At 39.1% G+C, this 27601-nt stretch overlaps 1 protein-coding gene across 1 annotated transcript; it reads left to right on the top strand.

Annotated features, from left to right (window-relative positions):
• Window positions 1-1118: 1118 nt before the first annotated feature.
• PIWIL3 (piwi like RNA-mediated gene silencing 3) lies at window positions 1119-25599 on the top strand. Its single transcript, XM_039225607.1, has 18 exons — window positions 1119-1215; window positions 1818-2032; window positions 3530-3648; window positions 4278-4358; window positions 5223-5417; window positions 7517-7628; window positions 11563-11689; window positions 11885-12002; window positions 12387-12501; window positions 12957-13144; window positions 13607-13679; window positions 20339-20539; window positions 20685-20788; window positions 22224-22294; window positions 22664-22814; window positions 23809-23934; window positions 24877-25024; window positions 25187-25599. The coding sequence occupies exons 1-18, from the start codon at window positions 1119-1121 to the stop codon at window positions 25301-25303; spliced, it is 2358 nt and encodes a 785-aa protein (XP_039081538.1). The 3' UTR covers window positions 25304-25599.
• The last annotated feature ends 2002 nt before the right edge of the window (window positions 25600-27601 follow it).

The following is a 27601-nucleotide window of genomic DNA, read 5'->3' as shown; positions in this document are numbered from 1 at the left end:
ACCATATGGAGCAAGTACTAATGAATGATGCCTGCTGTTTTCTTTCACTAAAATTTGAATATGATAAGTTTGATTGCTGGATGTGTCAGGAATTAGTTGAGAGTTTGATAAAAAATAATTTAAAAATGTATGTGTAAAATAAATTTTTCTGTCATAGAAATTCTGACTCCATTTTCTTATAAGATCATCATAAGCTAGGAATAATAGCTTCCAGAAGTAACATTTTTTTAAGAAAACAGGTTTTTACACCCAAGGCATGGACTATATTACCCATTTGTGGAGTTTTCTTTCATAATATTTGACAGATTGCCTTGCACTATCCTCCAAATATTGACCTTGTAAAATAGTTAAATGAATATTACAATGTGATATAAATAGCGTGAGAGCCTTTCCCATTTGCTGTTTAAAAAATCAATCAGTTATTCTTCATCAAAAACCAGTTTCATGAATTTTTAAAATAATTGTTTTTAGTTTGTTTATTTAGAGAGAGAGAGGGAGCAAGAACAGGGAGGGGCAGAGAGAGAATCCCAAGCAGACTCCGTGCTGTTAGCACAGAACCCTGATGCAGGGCTCAAACTCAGGAACTGTGAAATTATGACCTGAGCTGAAACCAAGAGTCCTGAGCTTAACCCGTTGAAGCCACTCAAACCTCTCATGGATTTTTTTTTTTTTTTTTTAAAGGACTGTTCATTCAGTCAGCATTTTCTGATGCCCTCTAGAGGGCACTGTGGTATCAGGTGATTAGCCTATAAAGAAGGTAGAGAAGGTACAAAGTTTCTGATTTGAAGAAGCTTGCACTCTGAACAAATAATGGATGAAACAAGGCAAATACCATAGCAGCAATGAATGTGGTGCTAGGGTAGCCACTGACCTGGAATGGGGACTTGCTGGGAAAGGCATCTGGGTAACATTCCCCTTTTCTGGTGATCCATTACTGAAATACTTTTGTTTGGATCCTTTGACAATCCTTTTTTCTACCTCCAACAACCTCAACTTAACTTTTACTTAACATTGTCCTTTGCTTGCGTTTCCATTTCTATTTTTTATCATATAAAATTCATGGCTTTTGCGCTTGTTTCTATGCAGAGGAACTTCAGCTGGGGGCTGGATTGCAGGCAATGTCACTGAAGGGGAAACGGGGACTTGGAGCCATTTTTCAAGACCAGGTGGTGAACACTCGACAGTACTTAGAACATGTGAAAGACTCCACAACAGGTATGCTGGCATTTAACAACCCAGTGTTAGGGAATTGTTTGTGTTGATCTTGTACTGGGGTTCATTTGTGTTTAAGAGAGTCTTAGAGCTTCACCCCATCACTGTGAGTGGAGATTCTCTCCCATTCTCATTTTGTAATAACCTCTACCTTTGCAGAAATAAAGACTTATTTTAGAGACCTGGATATACTCTCCATTTTTTCCTTTCCTTGTATAGCAACTAAGACCAAATGACCCAGTTCTTTGGTTGTGCTGAGACTTTTTTTTTTTTTTTTTTTAATGCTAAACATTATTACAAACAGTGGCTTCCCACTCACCTCCCTTTTGGAATCCTTGTGTTACAAGAGGTTTTCTTTTGATCTCTTGTCATTGTTATTTAATATTTTAATCTTCTATTTTAACTGTAAATGTATGCTTGTATGAGGACTCCTCTAAATGGATGGTACATATTCTGGGCATCAGGTGTATGTAAATGTTCATGCTATTGGTGGCTAATGTCTTTTGTTTAACCTAACTTTGGCTCTCAAGATCGTGATGTCTACATTGTTTTGAGTGCAGTTGGTCAACTTGTTTCATTATTGACATGTGGTTTGGTTTTTGCAGGAACACAGGGTAGAGTGGTAAAGATATTCACCAACCATTTCCGAGTGATCTCTCGCCCTGAACTCATCACATATAAGTACAACATTGATTACATGCCAGAGATTGAAGATGGGAAAGTTCGTACAGATTTGCTTTGCCAGCATAAACAGACAATTGGAGAATGTCACATATTTGATGGGAACTCTTTATTACTGCCTCATAGACTACAAAAGCAGGTTCAGTAATGTTAGACTTTTCTTTTTAAGTTTATTTACCTATTTTTGAGAGAAGGCATGTGCAGGGGAGGGGCAGAGAGCGAGGGAGACCGAGAATCCCAAATAGGCTCTGCACTGACTGTGCGGAGCCACAGGGCTCAAACCAAAAACCATAAGATCATGGCCTAAGCTGAAGTCAAGAGTCAGGTGCTTAACCAACTGAGCCACGCGTGCACTCCTATTAGTAGACATTTTCTTGACCTTTATTCTTCCTTTCTCTCACATTCTCCCTGTATTCTAGAAAATCTACCATCTTTATACAATGGTCTATGGAGACGTCTTGAAGATCTCTTGCCCATAAGACTTATAATAAAACCCATATGCCATGTTTGGTTATCCCTGACCCTCCCTCATGCCTCATTTCAGTGGTTAAAATGAATTCAAGATACACACACACACACACACACACACACACACACGTTTTACCTTTTCAATGAGAAATAAGGCTCAAATGCTGATGAAACATTGAATAAGTTTTTATTTCTTGCTCCAAAACTTTGGAGGGGGAAAAAACTGGAAGGACTTAACATTTTATTCAATTTCATTTCCTTAATTTGATTTTTTTTTTTTCTAGAGAGAGCAATTGGGAGAGGGACAGAGAGAGAGAATCTTTTTTTTTTTAATGTTTTTTTTAAATTTATTTCTAGGAGAGAGAGACAGCGTGAACAAGGGAGGGTCAGAGAGAGGGGGAGTCACAGATTGAAACAGGCTCCAGGCTCTGAGCTGGCAGTCAGCACAGAGCCCGACGCGGGGCTCAAACCCACGAACCGCGAGATCATGACCCAAGCGAAAGTCGGACGCTTAACTGACTAAGCCACCCAGGTGCCCCACAGAGAGAGAGAATCTTAAGCAGTTTCCATGCTCAGCACAGTCTGAGGTGGGGCTCAAACTCCTGAACTGTGAAGTCCTAACCTGAGCTGAAAATAAGAGTCAGAGGCTCAACTGACTGAGCCACCCAGGTGCCCCTCTTCAATAAACTTTTTTTTTTTTTTTTAACTTTTAAAATGTTTGTTTTTGGGAGAGACAGACAGAAAAGGGGCAGAGAGAGAGGGAGACACAGAATCTGAAGCTGGCTCTAGGCTCTGAGCTGTCAGTACAAATCCCAATGTGGGGCTCAAGCCCACAAATTGTGAGATTATGACCTGAGCTGAAGTCAGACACTTAACCAACTGAGCCATCCAGGCACCCCACTTCAATAAACTTCTATGTTTTTCCAAATGAATAATTTACAGGATCTTGTTTAAGTTAAAAAAAAAAAAAGGGGGGGGGATTGTAAATATTTAATTCTGATGCCTCACTTTGGTCTTCTAAATCCTATTTTCTACCTGCATATATCTGTGGGGGTTAGGATTGCTCCTGGAGGACACCCAAGTGACCTGTTGATTTGTGGTCCGGTAATGAGCATACTCTCCTTGGAAGGAGCACTAGACCTTTTTGTTTGTTTTTTCTTCACCTCAGAAAACCGAACTGGTCAGCCGGTGGGGCACCAAGATTGTGAAGGTCACCATTGAATTCTGCAGTGAACTCAAACCCACCTCAGTGGACTGCTTACGTTATTACAACATTCTCTTTAGAAAGTGTGTTTGTAAGATTTAGCCTCCTTGAGATTTAGTTGCATGTTAGTGTGTCAGTGGCACTGCACATAGATGTTTGGTCCTAGAATTTTGTGTTCTTGATGCCTCATGTGCTGAGAGGGCAAAGGATCTTTGAGATAAAATGGCACTTGAACCTCACCTAGATGTGTTTGAGTTCTGTGGCTTATTGTTGTTTTCCCTGCCTACCCCCACATCCCATGCCTCCTCCCTGTCTAGGGAGAGCCAGATGTCAACTGTGCACAGCTATGCCTCTTTCTCCCTGGAGTAAATACTCATTTGTTTTCTGTTCTACACTCATGGTGATGCACAAATATTCAAAATTAAAATTGGAGGCACATAGTCTGCAAAAAAGGTTTCAGTTCATTTCTGGGAATGAAGGACCTTCTAACGACCTTCTCATGATCCTTTGTTGTATGTTATGTAAAGGAAGGGAAAATGGAAGTTAAAAGGGCCTTAATATCTGCCTCACAATGCCATTTACTTGTATCACTTACTGTTAATTGTAAAAGTCACTGATGGATTTCTTTCCCCTAGTGTATCCCCGTGTATGTTACTAAACACTTAATAATGTTCACTGCAGTTTCAACGAAATCTATTCTTCTAATTTCTAGAATTTTGAAGATGATGGATTTGAAGCAAGTTGGTCGCAACTATTACAACGAGAATGAGGCCATGGAGTTCCTCAATCATAAGTATACAGTGGAAAGTTTCATGTTCTACAGACCTAACCATAGAAGCTTTTAAAGTTACTCTCATTTGAAGTAGTAGGATTTATAAGTGATGGTCTTTTCTTTTTTTTTTTTTTTTTTTTTTTTACAAATAGTTTATTGTCAAATTACTTTCTACATAACACTCAGTGCTCATCCCCAAAGTGCCCTCCTTCATGCCCATCCCCNCATAACACTCAGTGCTCATCCCCAAAGTGCCCTCCTTCATGCCCATCCCCCCCTCCCCCCCACATCCATCAGTCCTCAGTTTTTGTCAGCATTCAACTTAAGTGATGGTCTTTTCAATGGTACCCACTGGTCATGAATGATTAAGTAACACTTTAGTGTAAATTTGAAATGAAGTGAAGAGATTCACTCTTAAAATCCCAGAGTGATAAGCATAAACCTTGAGATATTCAGTAGTTATATAAATCTTGTAAGAAGCCTAAATAATCCTCTAAAACTTGAGTAATAAATTTCTCTCAAATATTTTCAATAATTATATCTACACATATGTATGTGTGTATAATATAGGTTTATAATTTACACACCTATATCCCATATATTTTCACATATATACATATTTATGTGTGTGGATATAGGTGTGTGAGCCCATAATTGGTAATAAAATGGTTTAACAAAAATAATCATTTTAACTAGCACATCAGGTAAATCTCTATTGGAAAGGTAGACCAATTCTTCAAAAGACCAATTCTAACTAAACATAAGAAATTGAAACTGCTTGACTTCTAAGCACCAATTTTAGACCCCAAGTTCCAACTCTGGGACACTTGCTTCTTTGTTCAAAGCTTGGATTTGACCCTCGCATCTGACATATTCTATTTGCAGGCTGGTAATCTGGCCTGGATATATTACTTCTATTCTTGAGTATGAAACCAGCATTACCCTCTGTGCTGATGTGAACCATAAACTGCTCCGAATGCAAACTGCTTACGATCTAATAATGCATGTTGATAGCAAATCCCAAAGGAAAGATATTAAGGACATTACTAAAGAATTAGTTGGATCAATTGTTTTTACAAAGTAAGTCTGCATTTTTCTGTTTTTTAATTTTTTAATGTTTATTTTTGAGGGGGGGAGGGCAAAAGGAGGAGACACAGAATCTGAAGCAGACTCCAGGCTCTGCGTGGTCTGCACAGAGCCTGATGCGGGGCTTGAACCCACGAACCATGAGATCATGACCTGAACTCAAGTCAGACATGTAACCAACTGAGCCACCCAGGCATCCTGTAAGTCTACTTTTTGAAAACCTATCCAATCACTTTGAGAACTTTTTCCCTCCATAAGACATGGTCCTATAGTTTTTGAATCACTAAATGTTAAAGTTCAGAAGAAATAGCATGGAAATGGTGAGAATCCATCCATCCTTTTCTCATCTGGCTATACAGCATGAGAGAAAGATACGTTTCAGTTGTAGACTTTGCTGTTCTTGCAATTCCTGATGCCAATCAGTCATCTGCTCTGAACCCTTTCACATGTAACAAAATATGCTCCTTCCAAATTTCTTCTTTTCTCTTGCTTTGTATCTATTTTTTAAAATCAGGGCTTAATTATAATCTATTAGTAAATTTCCACTTGAAAGTGTTTTACTTTTAATCTTCCTCTCGACTACATTTTAAGCTGAAAAGCATAGATGTAGAGCTACTTGGCCAGCACCATCTTAGGAGTCATCAACTTTATTCTTGCTTCCCAGCATCATCTTAAGAGTAAAGTTGAGGACTCCTGCTTCCCAATTTCAACTTACTACAAAGCTCTAGTAATCAGGACAATGGGATACTGGTATGAGGATAGACCTAAAAATCAATGGAATAGAACTGAGAATCCTGGAGTTAACCCTCACATTTATAGTCTATTAATCTTCAAGAGTTTCAAGACGCTTACTTGAAGAAATACTCTTTTCCTCAAACATTGCTGGGACCACTGGATATTCACCTGGCCCTTCCTCACAGAATATACAAAATGAACTCCAGTTTAACCCCAAAATTAACTCAAAATAGACCTAAATGTAAGACTTAAAAGTATAAAATTCTTAGGAGAAAACTCAGGAGTAAACTTTCTTGATTTTGGGCTAGGCAAAACCTTATTAGATAAAATGCCAACAGAGAAGGGATGACAAAAGGAAAATATAAAATGGACTTCACCAAATTAAAAACTTTCTTCAAAGTCAAAAAAAAATGAAAGAAAGGGACAGAATGAAAGAAGTGCAAATCACATAGCTCCTAAATAACTTGTACCTACATATGTAAGAAATGCTTACAAATTAATAATTAAATGACAACCTTTTATTTACTTTTTTTAACCCAACTTTCAAAAATGAGCAAAGGTTCTGAATAGAAAGGCCTCCAAAGGAAATAAACAAGTGACTAATAATCACATGAAAAAGTGCACAATATTATTGGCCATCAGGGAAATGCAAAGTAAAACCACAGTGAAATACCACTTCATACTCCCTAAGATGGCTAAATTTGAAAAAGCAGAGATTAAATGTTAGCAAGGATGTGAAAAAGTTGGAACCAACCCTCAAACACTGCTGGTAGAAATGTAAAGTGGTGTGGTCCCTTCGGGAAACCGTATGGCACTTTCTCAATATGCTAAATATAGTGTTTCCATATGATCCAGAAAATTTATTCCTAGTTTTATACCCAAGAGAAATGGAAACCTATGTCCACCAGGATTGATACATGAATGTCCAAACCTCATTACTCATTATAGCTCAAAGGTGTTAACAATTCAAATGTTCATCAACTGATAAATGGATAAATAAAAATGTGTATCTATAGAATAGTGTATCATTTGGCAATAAAAAGGAATGAAGTACCAATACATGCTACAGCATGGATGAACCTTGAAAAATAGTACACTAAATGGAAAAAGGCTGTCAGGAAAGGTCACATATATCATTCAATTCAAGTGAAATAGGTTGGGTACGCAAATGTATAAGATTTACGACTCTGCAAATATAGTAAGACCACTGGATTGTACCCTTACATAGGTAAATTGTATATGAATTTAATAAAGTGTATATATCCTGCAATTACTTGTAGGATTTAGAACCTATTCTTACATGATCCCATGCCATGAATATGTTAGGAATAATACTGTATGTTGTGACTATTCCACAGGTATAACAACCGAACCTATCGAGTGGATGCTATTAATTGGGAGGAGACTCCCAGAAGTACATTTAAGAAATCAGGTGGTGAGGAGATTACCTTTGTAGACTACTACAAGGAGGTATGAAATCTCTTTTCTTTCAATGTATTTACATCTCATTTTTTCTTATTATGCAGTCAATATGTCTCCTAACATATGTGCAACATATAGTCTTATATATTAGATTATAAGTCATAACTAATATATAGCAACATCTATCTATATATAGCTATGTATATAAATATATGTAATCTATTATAAAATTTCTCCTTAAAGGAATTGTAACTTGACACATCTATTATCCATGCATTCAAATGCCTCACATATAGAGCAATGTCATAATTAGAATGGCTGCAATATAGCCTCTCCTGTGGGTCTTGGAAATGGCTATGGTAGTTCTAAACGTGTTGGGTAGAAAATACCCAACGTTGTGGGTAGGACATCCTTGGGTTGTAGGATATGAAATCAAAGGATGAGGTGGGGGCCACACTGTATAAAGTTCTGTCCGCTGAGACAAATTTATTTTATTGTCAAGTGTTATTATACAAATGGATGAAGTGATGTAATTAGACACACAGATGTAAAATAAAATATAAGGAATGGGCTGTGTGTGGGTAAAAAGGGAGGCAGGGACACCAGTAGGGGGTGGCTAAGTCACTTTAGGTCAATGATAATGGTGACTAGAATTAGGGTGGGAGAGGTAGGAAGTAAGTGGATGCCCATGTCATTTACTGCAGTGGGGGAATTGGTTTGAGGAGACTGGGGATTATTGGATTGATTTAGGCTCTGATGGAGGTGGCAAATGGAGGCATCAGGCTGATATTTGCTAGTTCATTCTCCAAATTTGACCTCAAAGGTCATCGATTGAGAAAAGCCATGCTGGGTATTCCGAGGACATCTGCCCCACACTGAGCTGCAATCTCAGGCCTTTGTGAAGTCCCCCTGTTCTGTTTGTGCCCTTGCATTTCATAGCCTCTATCCCAATTTGTAATTCTGTATCTGAGTGGTTACTTTATGAATCGCTCCCCTCCCCATAGACAGAGTCCCACCAGGGCAGGACAATGTTGGTTTTGCTCCTTGTAAATATCTCTTCTATCCTATACCATGACTAGCATGTAGTAGAAGTTCAAATATATATAGGTTGTAATAGTTCACACATTCTGGCATCACAAAGCAGTGGATTTGGGAATAATTTGAGAGCGATGGTTTGTCACGTGAAGATAAACTACCTTCTTGGCACAAGTTGATAGGCAGGAGCCTTGGATATAAAAGAAACATAAGATCATGGTTTCAGCAGGCTTACTTGAGAAAAAGACAGATGGGCTAAAATATTTGAAATGACTCAGGTCATCTTGGAATGCCCTGGTGGGAACTCCAGTCTAATAACAGATGGCAATTTAGTTATCATGAGATCTAGAAAAATCCTGTTATCCGAATTGAGAACTCAGAAGTGGACCCAAAAGTATACAGCCAACTGATCTTTGACAAAGCAGGAAAGAATATCCAATGGAAAAAAGACAGCCTTTTTAACAGATGGTGTTGGGAGAATTGGACAGCAACATGCAGAAGAATGAAACTAGATCATTTTCTCACACCATGAACAAAAATAAACTCAAAATGGATAAAGGACCTGAACGTGAGACAGGAAACTATCAACACCCTAGAGGAGAAAGAAGGAAACAACCTCCTTGACCTCCACCGCAGCAACTTCTTACTTGACACATCCCCAAAAGCAAGGGAATCAAGAGCAAAAATAAACGGTTGGGACCTCATCAAGATTAAAAGCTTCTGCACAGCCAAGGAAACAACCCAGAAAATTAATAGGCAACCAACGGAATGGGAAAAGATAGTTGCAAGTGACATATCAGATAAAGGGTTAATATCCAGAATCTATAAGGAACTCACCAAACTCCACGCCCGAGAAACAAACAACCCAGTGAAGACATGGGCAGAAGATATGAACAGACACTTCTCCAAAGAGGACATCCAGATGGCCAACAGACACATGAAACGATGCTCAGCATCCCTCCTCATCAGGGAAATACACATCAAAACCACACTGAGATACCACCTCACACTAGTCAGAGTGGCTAAAATGAGCAAATCAGAGAACTCTAGATGCTGACGAGGATGTGGAGAAACGGGCACCCTCCTACACTGTTGGTGGGAATGTAAACTGGTACAGCCCCTCTGGAAAACAGTGTGGAGGTTCCTCAGGAAACTAACAATAGAACTCCCCTATGACCCAGCAATAGCACTGCTAGGAATTTACCCAAGGGATACAGAAATGCTGAGGCATAGGAGCACATGTACCCCAATGTTCATAGCAGCACTCTCCACAATAGCTAAAACATGGAAAGAGCCTAAGTGTCCATCCACAGAAGAATGGATCAAGAAGATGTGGTTTATCTATACCATGGAATACTACATGGCAATGAGAAACAATGAAATCTGGCCATGTGTAGCAACGTGGATGGACCTTGAGGGTGTTATGCTGAGCGAAATAAGTCAGGCAGAGAAGGACAAATATCATATGTTTGCACGTATAGGAGGATTAGGAGGAACTTGACGGAGGAACAAGGGGGAGAAGGGCGGAAATCGTGGGGGAAAGGGAGAGAGGCAAACCATGAGAGACTCTTGAATGCTGACAAAAACTGAGGACTGATGGATGTGGGAGGGGGATGGGTATGGAGGAGGACACTTGTGGGGATGAGCACTGAGTGTTATGTGGAAACTAATTTGACAATAAACTATTTGTAAAAAAAAATAAATAAATAAAATAAAAAAATAAAGTAAAATATAATTCATAAATAAATAAATAAATAAATAAACATTAAAAAAAAAAAAAAGAAAAATCCTGTTATCCATAGATGAGCCCTTAGAAGGAAAGTACAATCCTGGCCTTCAAAAAAGATTTCATCATAATGCAAAGAGAAACCACAGAACTCCTGTTTAGGTGCAGAAGTTGATGGAGAAGGAGACCCTTCAAGGATGTTGCATGGCAGCTATGGAAAATATGAGGTGTATTTCCCAGAGTTTTCAACAGGAAGAATAGCTCATCCAAAGGCTTTGATAAATGAGGCCCTGAAATGATGCCATGATTCTACATGCATGTATATACCTGCACAAGCTCTGACCTTAAGATTCTAGAACCAGGGAAATGGTGAATCCCAGCTGTCTTTCAAATAACTAAAGACCACTTTAAGGGTGAAAAACATAGAGTCTGCAATGAGATCATGAGAATTAAAAGTAATAGTTCAGCTTAAGAGGAAAAGGAGCCATGAACACTGGGTTTGAAGTCTTGTCCCAGGTAGGAACTCCTTTGACATTCTCAGGATGTTTAACAGACAGATAATACCAGAATTCATGTGGCTAACTTATTACTGATGAGGATCTCACTGATTAGCATGGAAGGATCTATGAAGAATCATTGCTTTGTGTTGGAGAGTAAAGACCCTTTGTGGTACAGAAATTGCAGCCCAGGGATAGGCTGTCTTGGCAAATAGCTCTTCCTCCTGGAAGCAGGGACTGAGAGTTTAGGGGAAAGGATGTAGGAGGCATGTTCTGAATAGATGTGGAATTAGAATTCTAAAAAGTTTACTGGGTTTGTTGCCACCCCCAACCGCCATTAGTTTGGGAATCCTCTTGAAAGTTCTCAATTGTGTTTAAGGAATTTTTAAGACCGTATTGTAGTCAGAAATACAGATCCTAAGAGCCTGTCATGTGTCTACACATATGTAGTGAAAGGATTGTACAATGACCCCGATATGTCTGAGAATCCCGCCCTTCTTGGCCACGTGTGTTGACAGAGGAAAAAGAGGCCATCTGTGGACATCTAAACTAAGAATATTAAGAGTATCTTTAATGCATTCTTGAACTTGGGGGAACGGTATCACCAGCATACCCTCAGGCCTCTGTTGGTGATCCCAAAACGCTCTTCTGTACCTATTTATGTGACTTTGCTAAGGCTTCGCTGATAGTTATACCAGTGTTCTTTCTTGTTTCTGTCGAGCAGCAACATGGTCTAGTGGTCACTGACCTAACTCAGCCACTTTTGGTCAGCAAAGGCAAATGGAAAAAGAGCCAACAGGACACGCCCCATGAGCCTATAATGCTGGTTCCTGAGCTATGCTACCTGACAGGTACTACAGAGAAGACCACCTCTTTAAAGGCTCAGATGTTATGATGTAGAAGTACTGGCTTTTCATAAAACTCCATATGACCCAGAGCTGCATTCTCTTGCTGGTTCTTCCTCTTCCAGATACAACCATCAAGGCTTGTCTCATGTAAATCTATTCTTGCTTGTTTAGCTATATCTTTTTAATTTTTTTGTAAAGGTCTAACAGATGAAATGCGTAAAGACTACAGAGTGATGAGAGACTTGGCTATGCATACAAGATTGGATCCAGAAAAAAGGCAGCATGAATTACAAAGATTCATTAATATTGTACAAAGGTAAGTGTTATTTTTCTGTGTGCATGTGCGTGTATGTCTTGAAGTTGAGAATGCGTAGAATCCTTGACATCTCAGTTTCTCCAATGAAAAAGTGACAGTTGGGAGGAAAATGATATCATGGGGAGAACAACTCTCTTCTTTTTTTTTTTTTTTCCTGACAATGCAAAGTTAGAAGTCTGGAGGGGGGAGAATGATAGAAAGATCCTAAGACCCTGCACAAATGTGAGAGAGAAGAACTCATGATTTCAGGGTACCAGGGACCTTCTTTGTACCATGTCAGCACAGAGGACAAATAAAAGGCGTCTTTAGAGAAGAATTTTATAAATGGATCCTCACTTTTGCTTATTTTCTTTGGACTGATCTTGTGTAAATTTTAACTTTCAGACATAAGACTGCACAAAGGGAACTTCAACTCTGGGATTTGAAATTTGATTCAGACTTCTTGTCCTTCTCAGGAAGAATTATGAAAGAAGTAAGAATTCTTCAAGGAAGCAGAGCGGTAAGACCATTTCAAAGTGGTCATGTTTCAGTTATTCATTTAGTTATTTGGGGTCAGATGAATAATAATGCAGTGGAACTAAGGTCAATAACTGAGATTGCTTTCTCTTCTTGGGTCCTCTGTCCTTTGTGAGAGAGCAAGCAGACGTTCAGTGAGAATGCATGTAATGTGCTTGGCATATAGTAAACTGTGTTTTATCTTTATTAGTACTGTGGACATTTCTCATGGCAAAATCATCTTCCAAATGCATCCTTAAGAGTCAATTACCTAGAATCAAAACAATCCAGAATGACCCATGATGGAATTACAATATTACTAACCTCTATCTTAATTCAGTCATGACTGAAGTTTAAAATTGCAATGTTTCAACAGGAAGTAGCACATATTTACAACGGAAGGGCTCTTTGATATATTTTTTAATGAAGTTTTATACGTGTCTTGGAATTCTCTTCTAGTTCAACTCTCATCCACAATTTGCAGATTGGTCAAAAGAAACCAGAAGTGGGCCTTTACTCAATGTGAAGTCACTAGATTATTGGCTAGTACTATATCCTAGGAGAAATTATGGAGCAGCCTGTTCCTTGCTACAGAGCTTACGGAAAGTCACACCTACCATGGGCATAGCTATGAGAGAGGCAAAAATGTAAGAAGTACAGAAATTACATCTGATTTAAAAATCAGTTGTTAGCAATCTAAAAGTGGAAGGGGGGTGATGGGCATGGAGGAGGGTACTTGTTGGGATGAGCACTGGGTGTTATATGGAAACCAACTTGACAACAAACTATAAAAATTTTTAAAAAAAATAAAATAAATAAAAGTGGAATCTTTAGGAATCAGTCACTTCATCAAAATGAAAGTTTGTAAACAAAAAAGTCTATTCTAGTCAACAGGTATTAAAATAGGCTTTTGTGATATATTGCTTGTGGCTATTGGGATACATATTGAGGAAGCCAAAAATTGAACTTATTTTTAAGAACAAACTTTCAACTGAAGAATCTGACTTAACATTGTATCTTGTTTTATTTTATATCATTTCATTGGCTGCATGTTACATGTTTACTATTTATTACCTTTTGAATATAGAGGATGTATACTTATTTTCTAGGCTTGAAGTAAATGATACTGTCCAATCCTATATAACCGTCTTAGAAACCTATGTGTCATCCAAAACACAGATGGTAAGTGTCTATTTTATATATATGTGCACACTACTTAGTGATTGTCCTAAAACTACATTCATACATATTTTTGAATTTGAAATGTTGCCAGTGGTTTGCAAAACTAGCCAACAAATGTAAATTTAGTCCTCTCATGTAGCTGAATACAATTTTTGGGTTTTAGCCTCTAGGTAATGTTACCATGTTATGCTAATTCTTTCAGGCTTGAGGACTTGGAATTTTTTTTTTTTTTAAACTTTCACAGGGGCTCCTGGATGGCTTATTCAGTTAAGCATCTGACCCTTGGTTTCAGCTTAGATTATCATCTCATGGTTCATGGAATTGAACCCCATGTTGGGCTCTACCCTGACAGCTTGGAGCCTGCTTGGAATTCTCTCTCTCCCTCTTGTTCTCTGTCCCATCCCCCACTTGTTTGTGTTTTCTCTCTCTCTCTCTTTCTCTCTCTCTCTTTCAAAATAAACATTAAAAAATGAAAAAATAAAAAATCTTGTGAACTGAAAACCACCATATAAATGTAAAGTAAGGTGGATTATAGTAATCACATTCACCCTGACTCCAACCCTAGTTGTACCTGTGAAGGCTATGATCTCTCTCTTGTCCAGTATATGTTTCCTATGCTTGGTATTTTCCTGAGGACTTTTCCCGACCTTTTCCCCATCCAGTGTCTTAGATTAAGTTGTAATTATGTTGTATCTAAATTACTAAGGCAGCTTTTTTGTTGGCTCCTGGGGTTCTTTCCCCTAATCCATCTTGTATTCTTCTTCCTCCTTCAGGATAATCTCTAAAGGGATTTTTGTTTCTTGATCATGAAACCAGGATGTTTCTCCTATTGTCTCTTACAGAAAGGGTAGACTTTTTTTAGTTTCTACTAAGGAGACTTTTAGGCTACTCTGAAGCCTACCTTGTAAGAGCCATACACATTCTCTTATTTTTGAAATCCTATTGTACTTAAATTTTGTGTATTGCTTCCTGTTCCATGATTGAGGGCTGTGTTTTGTTCTGTTCTTTGGTGTTGTAGCCTTAGATCCTCAGTTGGAAGCCTTCACTGAGAATCAGCCAAAGCATCACGTTTCTGTTAGAATCAGAGTTGAAGAACCTTGGTGTAGTTGTTTGAATCCTCTTAACAGGAATTTCTTTGCTCATTTAGCAACAGCCTGAAAAGCTCAAGACTGCCTTTTTATCTGTAGGGATGTCTTAAAAAGATATCTTTATCCCTTGAATGGGATCTTGTCCCACTTTTAGTCATTTGTCCTAGCTTTGCTTTTTTGGAACCATATCTTCTTTTACTCAAAGTACCCCCTTCAATACTTAAAGGTATTCTGTCAGATGGGGTTGGGGGGGACATGTCTACAATCCTTTTTATGCACTTTACACAGTTGGGGGATGACATAACATAAAGACTGACAATTATGTGCAAAATTGTCTTTAAGTGCAAATGGAAATCTCCATAGATTGAGAATAGAGGGGGAATTCATGTATGTGAACAGGAGTGATGCCATGTGGCTAACAAATTTCAAAGCTATGTGGGGGGTCAGAAAACATCAAGCCACATATTATATCTAAAGTAAAATGTTAACCTCACAGATATGCAATATGGACTGGTAGTAACACTACCAATAATTTGCAGATAGTTTGGGAATATATTTTCTTTATGATGTATACAGATAACAGCTTATAGCTCACTGTTTTAAACCAGGCATGATGAGGAAGCAGAAATGTTTGAATAATTAGATTCCTATAAATGTGTGATTTGGAAGAATAAGGCAGAAACCGGAAATAAGTGTTCAAGCTATGGGGATTTTGTTTGGTTTTGTTTTTTTACAGGAAGGAAACCAATCTAGGATTGTGTTAATAATTTAAGGCTAAAAGAATAAAAATGGAATACAGTCATCTTGCCCATAATGACTTGTTCCTGAAAATTAAACATTTGTAGTAAAAATGCCAACTGGGAACATGGTCCTCATTATCTTATTTGTTTGTGTTTGTTTTTAAAATAGTTTGTCAAGTTGGTTTCCATATAACACCCAGTGCTCATCCCCACAAGTGCCCTCCTCCATGCCCACCACCCCCCTTCCCCTCTCATTATTTTAAACAGAGAGTCTGTGTTCCTTCTCAAAATAACCATTACACAACAACCTGAAAGTTCCAGTTTCTGTTTTCCTGAATACTTAAAAGGTTATTTCTTTTAACTTTATATATTAATGCAATTTCAGATCTACAGGAAGAGTTGCAAAGACAGTACTAATCTTTCTACAGCCATCATCTGGATTCCACAAATAATACATTTTAACACCTTCATATAATCGTCGTCTCTCTCTTCTTTCCATCTACCTACCTCCTTGTCTTCAAATCATTCTTTCTCTCTCCTTATGTACATAACATATACACGTATGTCCATTTATGCATGTGTCATTATTCACAACATGTGTGTTTTCCTGAGGCATTCATCCATCTACCTGCCTAATTTAGATTCTACCAACCATCCCCTTTATAGAATTGGGTCCTTCTAGGGTCACATGAGGCATCTAAGAATTTTATTTTATTGTTTTAAATTAATGTGTTTATTTTCTTTTTTTTTTTTTAATGTTTATTTCTAGGAGAGAGAGAGAGACAGCGTGAGCAGGGGAGGGTCAGAGAGAGAGGGAGTCACAGACTGAAACAGGCTCCAGGCTCTGAGCTGGCAGTCAGCACAGAGCCCGACACGGGGCTCGAACCCACGAACCGCGAGATCATGACCTAAGCGAAAGTTGGACGCTTAACCGACTAAGCCACCCAGGCGCCCCTAATGTGTTTATTTTCGAGAGAGAACACAAGTGGGGGAGGGGCAGAGAGAAAGAGAATCTCAAGCAGGCCCCTCACTGCCAGCGCAGAGCCTGACATAGGGTGAAAGAGAATCTCAAGCAGGCCCCTCACTGCCAGCGCAGAGCCTGACATAGGGTTTGATCCCACAAACTGTGAGATCATGACCTGAATCAAAATCACAAATCGGACATTTAACTGACTGAGCCATCCAGGTGCCCCAAGTCACCTGAGGCATCTAATGACCATGCCTTTTTAGTCTACTTTTAATCTGCAAATTTTCTTTGGTCTGCCTCTGAGATTGATGGCCTTGATGTTCTGGAAGTGCGCTGACCAGTTATTTTGTAGAACAGTCGTCAGTATGAGTTTGCCTGTTTCTTTGTTGCTGGAGTCCGATCAGGTGCTCTTGCAGAATTACCACAGAAGCAACACCATCTTGTTCTCAATTCCTCATGTCTGGGAGCATGTGATGTTGACTTGTAATTTTAATTTGGATCACTTGATTCAAGAGGAGGTCTGGTAGATTACCCCATTTTTAAAGAGATTATCTCCCCCCGCCTTTGTAATTGATTAGCTAACTGGGAGAAGATATTTTGAGACCATGCACATTTCCTGTTTCTCAGTGAAGTTTCACTCCCCAGTTTTGGGGTCCATTGATGATTTGTGCCTGAAATAGTGCTTATTATGGAGCTTCCCAGTCGGTGCTTTTTATGCTTTCGACCTCTCTTCTGTGTTTGTTGTTTTTCTATTAGGAAGACTTTTCCATTCTTCTCAACTTGTGTCAGTATGTATTTATGTAAACACGGACTTCTGGATTCTCACTTAATGGATTATATGATCTTTTACCCTCCTGTGAGATGCACTGTTTCTTTCTAATGCTCAGTCCTCCTAATGCAACTACTACCCACCCACCCTCCGACTGCTTCGTGTTGAATGTTTTTGAAATTTGCCCCAAAAGAGTTCAACGTATATATGGTCCTTTTTTGTTTGTTTATTTTTGAGAGAGTGTGTCAGTGGGGGAGGGGCAGAGAGAGAGGGAGACAGAGTCTGAAGCAGGCTCCTGGCTCTGAGCTGTCAGCACAGAGCCTGTCACAAGGCTTGAACTCCTGAACTATGAGACCATGATCTGCACTGAAGTCATGCTTAACCAACTGAGCCACCCAGGTGCCCCTACATAGTCTTTTTGGTCTGTTTTTCTTTTGTTCAACCTTGAGCTTCACCTTTAGTGGGATAAAGTTGTGGTTTGCTCTCTTGTTCTATGTAGTATCCTGTTTTTCACTTAACCCATTCAATTGTTGACGGACATTTGGGCTGTCTTTAGCTTTGCTGTGATCTAGAGTACTGTTATGCATACTTTAGTATGTGTCTTTTGTGCATACATTTCTGTTGGCGAATTACCTGGGAGTAGAATGGTCCCTTGTCATTAGATGCTACTTATCACTTTTCCAAAAGTGGGTTTGTACACTGATACAACTATCAGCTTGAACATTCACGTGGCTTCATGCCTTAATCTGTAGTGTTCTAAAGTTCATCTGTTTAGTTTTGAGTGGTAGACTCTCAAAATCTATCCCCAGTACCCTTTTCTTGACGAGGCATTGCCTTCAATTTCTGTTCTTCTCTCTCTGAGGCAGTCTATTCATAGTCTCTGACCTTTCAGCCATGTTCACTGGGGTGGGCAAACATTTTGGGAGAAAGCATCCCCAGTTGTTGGGATCATCTCTCTACTTCTCTCCTATCTTAACTCTGTAACTCTTTATGGCCTTGTTAAACTGGCTGAGCCCTAAATAGGCATTCCCTTATGTTTTCATCAGCTTGAACAGCTCTTCTCAGGAGGAGACGGGTCCATGCTATTCTAGAAGCTGAAATTGTAGGAGATGATGTTAGCTGACCACTCTCAGAAAACTCAGAAGTCATTACTTTAAACATGAGAATCTAGAAGATTTTAAACTTGTATTTAAAAGCTTGACTTACTGACCAGCTAATAGATACATATATATAAAAAGAGGGAAAGGTGTGTGTATGTGTAATCTGTACCCAAAAGAATAGGTGCTTTTCAAAAGCATATCAGTAAGTTAGTTTAGCTTTTATACTTAAGTGATCCCAATGGACATGGAGAAATCTTAAACCAATAACGAAGGACTGACATTCCTATCAAACACACACAGTGACCACAGTCCATTGCAAGTAGAAATCATTAAACCACATACATTTAAAAACCAAAGAATTACTTGTAAGTAGCAATTACATTAGAATAATACCAATGGAAGGGCACCTGGATGGCTCAGTTGGTTAAGCATCCAATTGATTTTGGCTCAGGTCATGATCTCCAGGTTTGTGAGTTCGAACTCCGCATCGGGCTCCATGCTGACTGTGCAGGGCCTACTTGGGATTCTCGCACTCTCTCTGCCTCTTCCACACACTCTCCTTCTCAAAATAACACCTTTTATTTAAAAAAGAATAGTATTAATGGAAGTTAAAAAAATAACAGACCATATAAGCAGTATGTATCAAAACCTGTATAAAACAACAAACTAATAACAACAGGGGACTCCTGTGGCCCTTGATGAATGTATTGGGAATGAAATCTGAATTTTAATGCACTAAGAACAGAATGAACCAAAATAAGGTAGGATGATATAAATAACAAAGAGCAGAAACTAAACAGAACAACAAATCTAAAGCCAAGGATATTAGAACTTCTTGTCAAGTTTGAAGAAAAGAGTCTGAAGGAGGCTTGACAACATTAAGAACAAGGTGAGTTATAATTAAGATACCTTGGAGGCTAAAGAAATATTAGGAGAACACCAGGGTCCAGGGGGTGCTAGTAAACCTGAAACCTTGAAGTGCAATTTTTAGAAAAAGAGAAGTAACTATCTGGTTAGTATTGTGAATTATAGGAAAAATGGTTGCAACTGAAAAAAAATGCAGATGATGCATTTGATAGAATTCCACGTTTCTTCCACATGAAAAGAAAAACTCTAATCTAGAATAAGAATTTTCTGGGGTGCCTGGGTGGCTCAGTTGGTTAAGCATTTGACTTCGGCTCAGGTCATGATCTCACAGTTCATGAGTTTGAGCCCTACACTGGGTTTGTGCTGACAGCTCAGAGCTTGGAGCTCAGAGTTTTGGATTCTGTGTCTCCCCCTTTCTGCCTCTCCCTTGCTGTCTCTCTAAAAAATAAACATTAAAAATTTCCCCTAATCTAATAAAGGATGTTTGCCAAAAAACATCTTCCTAAAAACATCATCATGGTAAAAATAATATATTGATGGTTTTCCCATAGTCAAAAGCTAGCAAGCAGTAAAAACTCTTCCTCATGGCTCTGTGTTCTGATGGAGGTCCAAGCACGTGTAGGAAACCTTGCTCTGCTGCCTGTGAATCGGGTGGTTCCCATTAACTCCTGAGCCTGTTTGCTTGGGGATAAAATGGGGATACTAGTATTTATCTCAGTAGGTTGTTGAAGAATTAACTGAGTTGAGATGCTTGGCAAGTGCGTCTCACATAGTATCTACCTGTAAGTGGTGACTATCCTGAGAATGGTACATTTTAATCAGTGTTTTTTACCCTTCCTTTATAACTTCATGATAAACTCCTAGAAATGGAATAACCAGAATGTACAGACTTTGCAAGTTCAAGCAATCGATGCATATTGCTTGTGCCTGGCTCCCAGACTTTCTTCCATACACTCACCTTTACAATTATTTAATGTAACAGGATTCCAGACCTTTCACAGATCAGCTATTGAATAAACAGATTCTGCTTTATCAGTGCTCCACCTAAATATCTTCCTTGTTGTGGTGTCCATTTCTCCTATCACTGTGGTTGCATCTTGGACAGTTTCATTTTTGCTTTCTTTCAAGGTCCTTTGTGTGCTGTCCAGTGACAGGAAAGACCTGTATGATGGCATAAAAAAATACCTGTGTGTCAATTGCCCCATCCCAAGCCAGTGTGTGGTGGCACGGACCTTAGACAAACCCCAGACACTGATGACCATTGCTACAAAGATTGCCCAGCAGATGAACTGCAAGATGGGAGGAGCCCTCTGGAAGGTGGAAACAGGAGTATGTTGGATTTCTTTGCATTCACTTTATTTCAGTTGTGTTTAATTGAATTCATTAAGACTATTTGACTCTCTTTAAAATGTAATTATTTAATTTTGCTCGTATTGTGTTCTAACTCAACTGACTCCCTTCTCAAACATTTCAGTTACGGAATGCAATGTTCATTGGTATCGACTGTTTCCATGATATTGTAAATCGGCGGAAGTCCATTGCAGGCTTCGTGTCCAGTGTCAATCAGGAATTAACACAGTGAGTGAGCTCTGGCAGACATGGTTTCATTGGCAGCTGGCTGTGGACAAGCAGGAGAGTGGGCATAACTAAAGCTTGTTAACAAGGTCCACGGACAATGTGTTCTTGCCATCTTGTACTGCTCCTCTTCTGGCAAGGCTATGCTCCCAAAACATTTGGTGTGGAAGGCTCTGTATTATTTTTCTATAGCTGCTTAACAAATTATGACAAATAGGGCAGCTTAAGAGTTTTCTTTTAAGGAGGATCCAACTTTATTTTCATAAATGACCATTTTTTTTCCAGTCATACTCTATTTCCATATACTAACATTGTTTTGCTTTTTTTTTTTCCTTTTTTGCAAGGAAGGGGAATTTGAAAATAATGGGGAGGAAATTAAGCTTTCATTCAGTTCATAGATTTTTAAAAAAATTTTTTGAGAGAGCAAGGAGCAGGGGAGGGGCAGAGAGAGAGAAGGAGAGAGAATCCCAAGCAGACTGTGTGCTGTCAGTGCAGAGTCTGGCGTGGGGCTTGAAACCATAAACTGTAAGATCATGATTTGAGCCAAAACTAAATCAGAATCTCAACTGACCGAGCCACCCAGCTGTCCCTGGTTCATAGAGCTTTTTGAGCACTTGCTGTGCTCAACTGCTGATAAAAGAGCAGTGTAAAGGTAGTGCCAAAAAGTATAACCTCTTGTGAAGTGTAAATTCTGAAAAAGAGGCAGACAAACAAATACATTGCATCATGTCAGATCATTGTAATACTTTGAAGTAGTTAAAATGCAGGGAATAGAAACCTGAGACCAGAGACCAGAGGTGCCTGGGCGGGGCGGGGGGGGGGGGGGGGGAAGGGGGGGGGAAGGGGCTCACTTGGTTAACTGTCTGACTCTTAATCTTGGCTCAGGTCATTAGCTCACGGTTTGTGAATGTGGAGCTTGACTAGGATTATCTCTCTGTCTCTGTCTCTCTGTCTCTCTCTCAAAATATTTACAAAAGAAAAAAAATAACCCTGAGACAAATATTGATCTATTGGGATGCGGTCAGGTAGCTATTACCATTCCAAAGCATACTACTCCTTCAAAGCAGATTGTGATAAACCATTGCTTAAGACATCATCCTAGAAATGGGAATCCCCAGGAATATAGTCTATTTTGTGGTGTCCACCAGTGGGTGACGTAGCAGTAGTCATGTACATCAAATGTATAATTTGCAGCAATATTGAATGCTTCCATTCTATGTCACTATCTGCATGCATTCAGAATTTTATTAAATGCCTAAGATACCAGAAGAGGTGAATGCTTCGATCTCTGCAGGAAAATAAAAGAATGGATCCTTAATTGGATCCTCAGCTACCAATAGTGATTTTTTTTTGGAGGTCCTAGATTAACTCAGAATCAAAATGATGAAATTTTAAGAATCTTGTTTCCCCAACTAATGGCTTATTTTTCTCCAAACAGGTGGTTCTCTCAGTGTGTCTTCCAAGAAGCAGGGCAAGAGCTTGTGAATGGGCTGAGAGCCTGCTTGGAAGGTCAGTGTCCCCTGGAGGTTAAGTGCCTGAGTTTATAGTTGTATATAGTTGTTGTCCATTAGTGGAGAGATTGTCCCCTAGGAGATTCTTGGCAATAACTAAAGACACTCTTGGTTGTCACAACTGGAATGTGCTACTGGCATCTAGTTAGTGGGTGGAGACCAGGGATGCTGCAGGAGACAGCAACAACCCTACCATCACCACCACAAAGAATAACCTGGTTCAGAACTTCAGTAGTGGTGCTTTTGAGAAACCCTGGGCTAGCCTGAAGGCCTAAAAGCAGTGAAAGTGTCAGGAGGAACTGAACCTAGAAGCTGTTATAAATAGTGGTGGCCAGTTTATTTACCTGTGTTTCTAATTTCCTTTCAGCTGCCCTGAAGCTCTGGTATAAACATAATCTATTTCTGCCACAATCCATCATTGTGTATCGGGATGGAGTGGGGGATGGTCAGCTTCAAGCATTGATTGAACACGAAGTACCACAGATTCGGTCCTCCTTAAAATCTGTTTACGGCGATGAGTCTAAGTATATAAGTTGTAAAGTGCAGATTTTGTAAACCCTACAGTTTCAGTCATTGAAAGGAATCTGTAACAATTAGGACGTGTGAATTAAGAGAGCAAGAGCATGACCCAGAGGCATCAGTCCCTCGGCGGGGAGAAAACCCATGACCCTTCATTCTTTGACTTTCTACTCCACACCCAAGTCAAGAGTTCAGAGCAGAACTAGAACATTCCAGATTGTGTTCTTCCTTTTAAACCCCTATGAACTTTCCTTTTTTTCTAATTTCCCTGCCACCCTTCATGTAGTGGAGGCTTGTCAACCTCAGATACTCCTTAAAATCCATGAACATAGCTGGTCGATGGCTTGTGTTTATGCAACTACTTTATCCTGGAGTTGTGTAGGTCCTAGGGGTAGGGAATTCCTCCCAACTGCCTCCTCTGGCCTCATCTGTTTGTGAGCAAAGCCTGATGTCCAGCATAGGTAGAAGGAGTCCTGGCCTTGTGAGGAAGTTCCTCCCCCTATGATGTGGGTGGCTGTGAATAGGAGCCTCTTTTACTGCTTGAGTTGGGCACACAGAACTAGGACAGTAAAGTTGGGATGTGTGGGGAGCGGCCTTTTGCAGATTCTTCTTAATGAATCCTGTCTGTGTGGTGTTTCAATCCTCTGAATGCTTCTGAGATTACAAGAGTACATCTAGTGACACCAATCATAACTTTTTTTAAAAAAAATAGTTTATTGTCAAGTTGGTTTCCATATAACACCCAGTGCTCATCCCCACAAGTGCCCTCCTCCATGCCCATCACCCCCCTTCCCCTCCCCCCGACTCCCATCAGTCCTCAGTTTGTTCTCAGCATTCATGAGTCTCTCATGGTTTGCCTCCCTCCCTCTCGCCAACTAATTTTCCCCTTTTCCTCCCCCATGGTCTGCTGTTAAGTTCCTCCTAATCCACCTGTATGTGCAAACATATGGTATCTGTCCTTCTCTGCCTGACTTACCAATCATAACTTTTAAGGGTCCGACTAACTGTCGTTGTGGTAAAGAAACGAATAAACACCAGATTTTTTGCTGAGTATCACGGAAGACTTCAAAATCCACTTCCAGGAACGGTTATTGATGTGGGGGTGACCAAGAGGCAGTGGTAAGCCACCATTTTATTTATTTGTTTAAATAAAGGTTCCCTTTTATTCAAACAGAAATTTTTATTTTTTTCTTCTAAAAAAAAGGTTTGCATGGGTTAGAGGAGAAAGAATTGACCTAAAGATGGTTAAAAAATTATATAAACAGATACACATGGGATTATAGAGGTTTCTGTCTTCAGTTGTCTTCTAGAATTTAAATATGCTTAGCATTCTGAGATTCCTCATGTGCTGGGAAGGACGGCAGGACTCCTGGTCAAGTGGAGACTCATCCATTCTGCAAAAGGAGAGAATTATGCAGAACCCTGGATGGGAGTTGAAACCGGACTTTCATACCATCAGACAGGGAGCAACATAGTAAGATTAAGGAAGGACAAACATCGATCAATCTAGGAGAAGGCAGGAAAGGAATGAAGAGAGAAGCAAACGGAAAGTAGGATCCATGCCAAGCAGAACATAGTACACGTAAAAACCCATTATCTACAAGAAGTTGATGAACCTTGCCATTTCTATCATTGGGGACTTTGAATGGATTCTGGTGATTTCCTAGGGAGAGACAGAAGGTGTCCTGGAACTCTGAACTCCGTGTCCCTACAATCATATCCAACATGCCAATTTCAAGTTTCTGCATCTGGGCATTAGCACAAATGCTTTTTGTAGAACTCATGAGAGCATTATCCCTTGTTTACTTGTATCAGTGGTCCCGCTGCCCTCTGTAGACTTGCTTTCCCAAATCATTGCTCAACGTGCTCGCTTCGGCAGCACATATACCAAATCATTGCTCAACAGTCAGGCGGGCTTCCAAATGTAAAGGAAACTCTTGTCCATAGAATGGATTTCTGTCCATTGTGTCACATCAGATACTAGGTCTGCTACATTTGGGTTTTTTTTTTTTCTTCTGAAAATAAGCTGATCTGCTGTATTCCTGTGTTCTGTAATTCCAGGTATGACTTTTTTATCGTGAGTCAGTCTGTGAAAGATGGTACTGTCACTCCTACTCATTATAATGTCATCCATGACACGGTTCACTTCACCCCAGATGGAATACAGTGTCTAACTTACAGACTATGCCACATGTATTATAATTTGTCAGTAAGTACTTCTTTCAATATGGATTTTCCTGTAGATCTGTAAAATTGTTCAAAATTGAATCTATACTTTCTGAACCTTTGGATTGGTATCTCTGAAAAGTTACATTTAGGGGAAGTAGAGAGAAGGTTTAAAAATTTTTTTTTGTTCTTCTTTCTGCTAAAGGGTGTCATTCGAGTTCCTGCTCCTTGTCACTATGCCCATAAACTGGCTTACCTTGTGGGCCAGAGTATCCACCAGGAACCACACTATTCCCTGGCAAGCCGTCTCTTTTACCTGTGACCAACAGAAGAGAGCCTGGTGACCTGTTGAAAGCCACCATTTGTGAATCTTTTTCTTTTTTAAGCTGTACTTCTGAGATACTTTCCTAGATGCACAGTTTTGAATTATAATCATTCTTGGTCAGACATGGAGATTCAGAGTGGTGCATGCTTTTGGCAATACTACCACTGACTGAACATGACCCTTCTATTTTCCAGGAAGTAAAATGGACTGTGAGGGTTTTGTCTTGCAATTCACCTTTGAAATTTGTTACGGTGGCTTTATGACTAACCATGCCTGAACACTTAGTGTTCTGAGCAAGTTACTCTACTCAATGTAGTGGTTGGACATTTGTAACATGCACAGGTAGATTCTACTTGGAAAATAATTACTTTTTGAAATATGTTGTTTTTAAAAGAACAGAAAAGCTCTTTAAAAAAGAAGCAAAATTAAATGAGGATCTGTGTTTAAAATTTTGTGTTAAAGAAGTAACAAGTATGTAGTAGTATTCTTTGGACCGGGGGGGAAATTTGAGTGTATCTTTGGAGATGTAATGAGGAAAGCCTTTTGTTTTAAGAGTTGTGACAGCTTAGGAATATCAAAATGTTTTGTCACTTTTTCCACAAAGAAGCGAAATGAAGAGGTTTATTAGCACTTCTGTTTAATTCATTCTCTTGTGCATGTTCCAAGTGGGACATTACTGTTAACTGTACTGTAATCAGAAGTCATGAGTAATTTGTTAAAACGAAGCTATTATGTTTTTCCTGAGAATACTTTTTTCTCTCTCTCTTCCTTTAAAACTATCTTTAAATAGATTCAGGAAATAATATGTGAAACTTTGTTTTTTTTATACTCCTAAATAGAATAGTATTTTGGGGAGTGGTAAGGAATTGATTTGCTTCAAGTATACCAAAAAGGATATGTTTAAAACCAATAGAATTGCTTTGATTATAAGTTAATCTGTTTAGGTTTGTAATTTGAACCAGTCTTATAAGACATAAAATTAAAACAAAAGTCATTTAAAAATATATTGTAATCCAGGTAATAGCTCACCTAGCAGGATTGGCAACAATGGTAAATAAAATACATTTGGGTATTTAGATGGGTCTATAATTAAAGATAAATTAAGGCAACATGTTCTTTTCTGATGCTAAAATTTGACTTAGGATAATACCTTTCCAGAGATCTATTAAAAAACTGGAAAGAACAAATTCAAAGCAGTTATTAAAACTTTCTGAACATTTCCCATACAGGACAAATCATTTTTTATAACACTATATAAAAACTTCAAGATTTATAAGTTTAAAATGATGTGATTCAATAAAGATATTCATGTTACAATTATTGAAACTGGGTCTTGTTATTTTAAATATATCTTCTGGTCTTCAGTTTCTTAATCTACTCACTAGAAGAAGTTGTTGGTTTTCTAAGATACATGGAAATAGTTTTGTGAGGTGCTATCTGATTTTATTAGCCTACTAGCACTTTACAAATTAGGCAAAGGAGGCTGGTAGTCAATATTTCTAGGAGAAAGCCTCACTGTCCCAAGAGTGTATAAATCCCACTTCTTTAATCTTATCACTGTACCTAAGTTTCATATTATAGAGTAGGGTTGAACTAAGTAAAGGTCTTTTATTTTACATACATGAACAGACACTTCTCCAAAAGTTAATATTTTTTAAATTTAAATTTTAGTTAGTTAACATAAAGGTGCAATATTTTCATGAGTAGAATTCAGTGATTCACCACTTTGAGGCAACACCCCTTGCTCCTCACAAGTGCCCTCCCTAATACCCGTCCGTTATCCAGCCCATCTCCTACCTATCCTCCTTCCATCAACCCTCAGTTTGTTATCTATTGTTTTTTTAATAGTTTATTGTCAAGTTGGTTTCCATATAACACCCTGTGCTCAGCCCCACAAGTGCCCTCCTCCATGCCCATCACCCCCCTTCCCCTCCCCCCCACCCCCAGCAGTCCTCAGTTCTCAGCATTCAAGAGTCTCTCATGGTTTGCCTTCTCCCTCTCCCCAACTATTTTCCCCCTTTCTTCTCCCCCATGGTACTCTGTGAAGTTCCTCCTAATCCTCCAATACGTGCAAACATATGGTGTTTGTCCTTCTCTGCCTGACTTATTTCGCTCAGCATAACACCCTCAAGTTCCATCCATGTTGCTACACATGGTCAGATTTCATTCTTTCTCATTGCCATGTAGTATTCCATGGTATAGATAAACCACATCTTCTTGATCCATTCGTCCATTGATGGACATTTAGGCTCTTTCCATGTTTTGGCTATTGTTGGGAGTGCTGCTATGAACATT

This window comes from Hyaena hyaena, unplaced genomic scaffold (genome assembly GCF_003009895.1).
Source record: "Hyaena hyaena isolate Hyena2069 unplaced genomic scaffold, ASM300989v1 scaffold_19, whole genome shotgun sequence".
NCBI classification, from domain to species: domain Eukaryota; kingdom Metazoa; phylum Chordata; class Mammalia; order Carnivora; family Hyaenidae; genus Hyaena; species Hyaena hyaena.
This window is presented reverse-complemented; position numbering and strand designations above follow the sequence as displayed.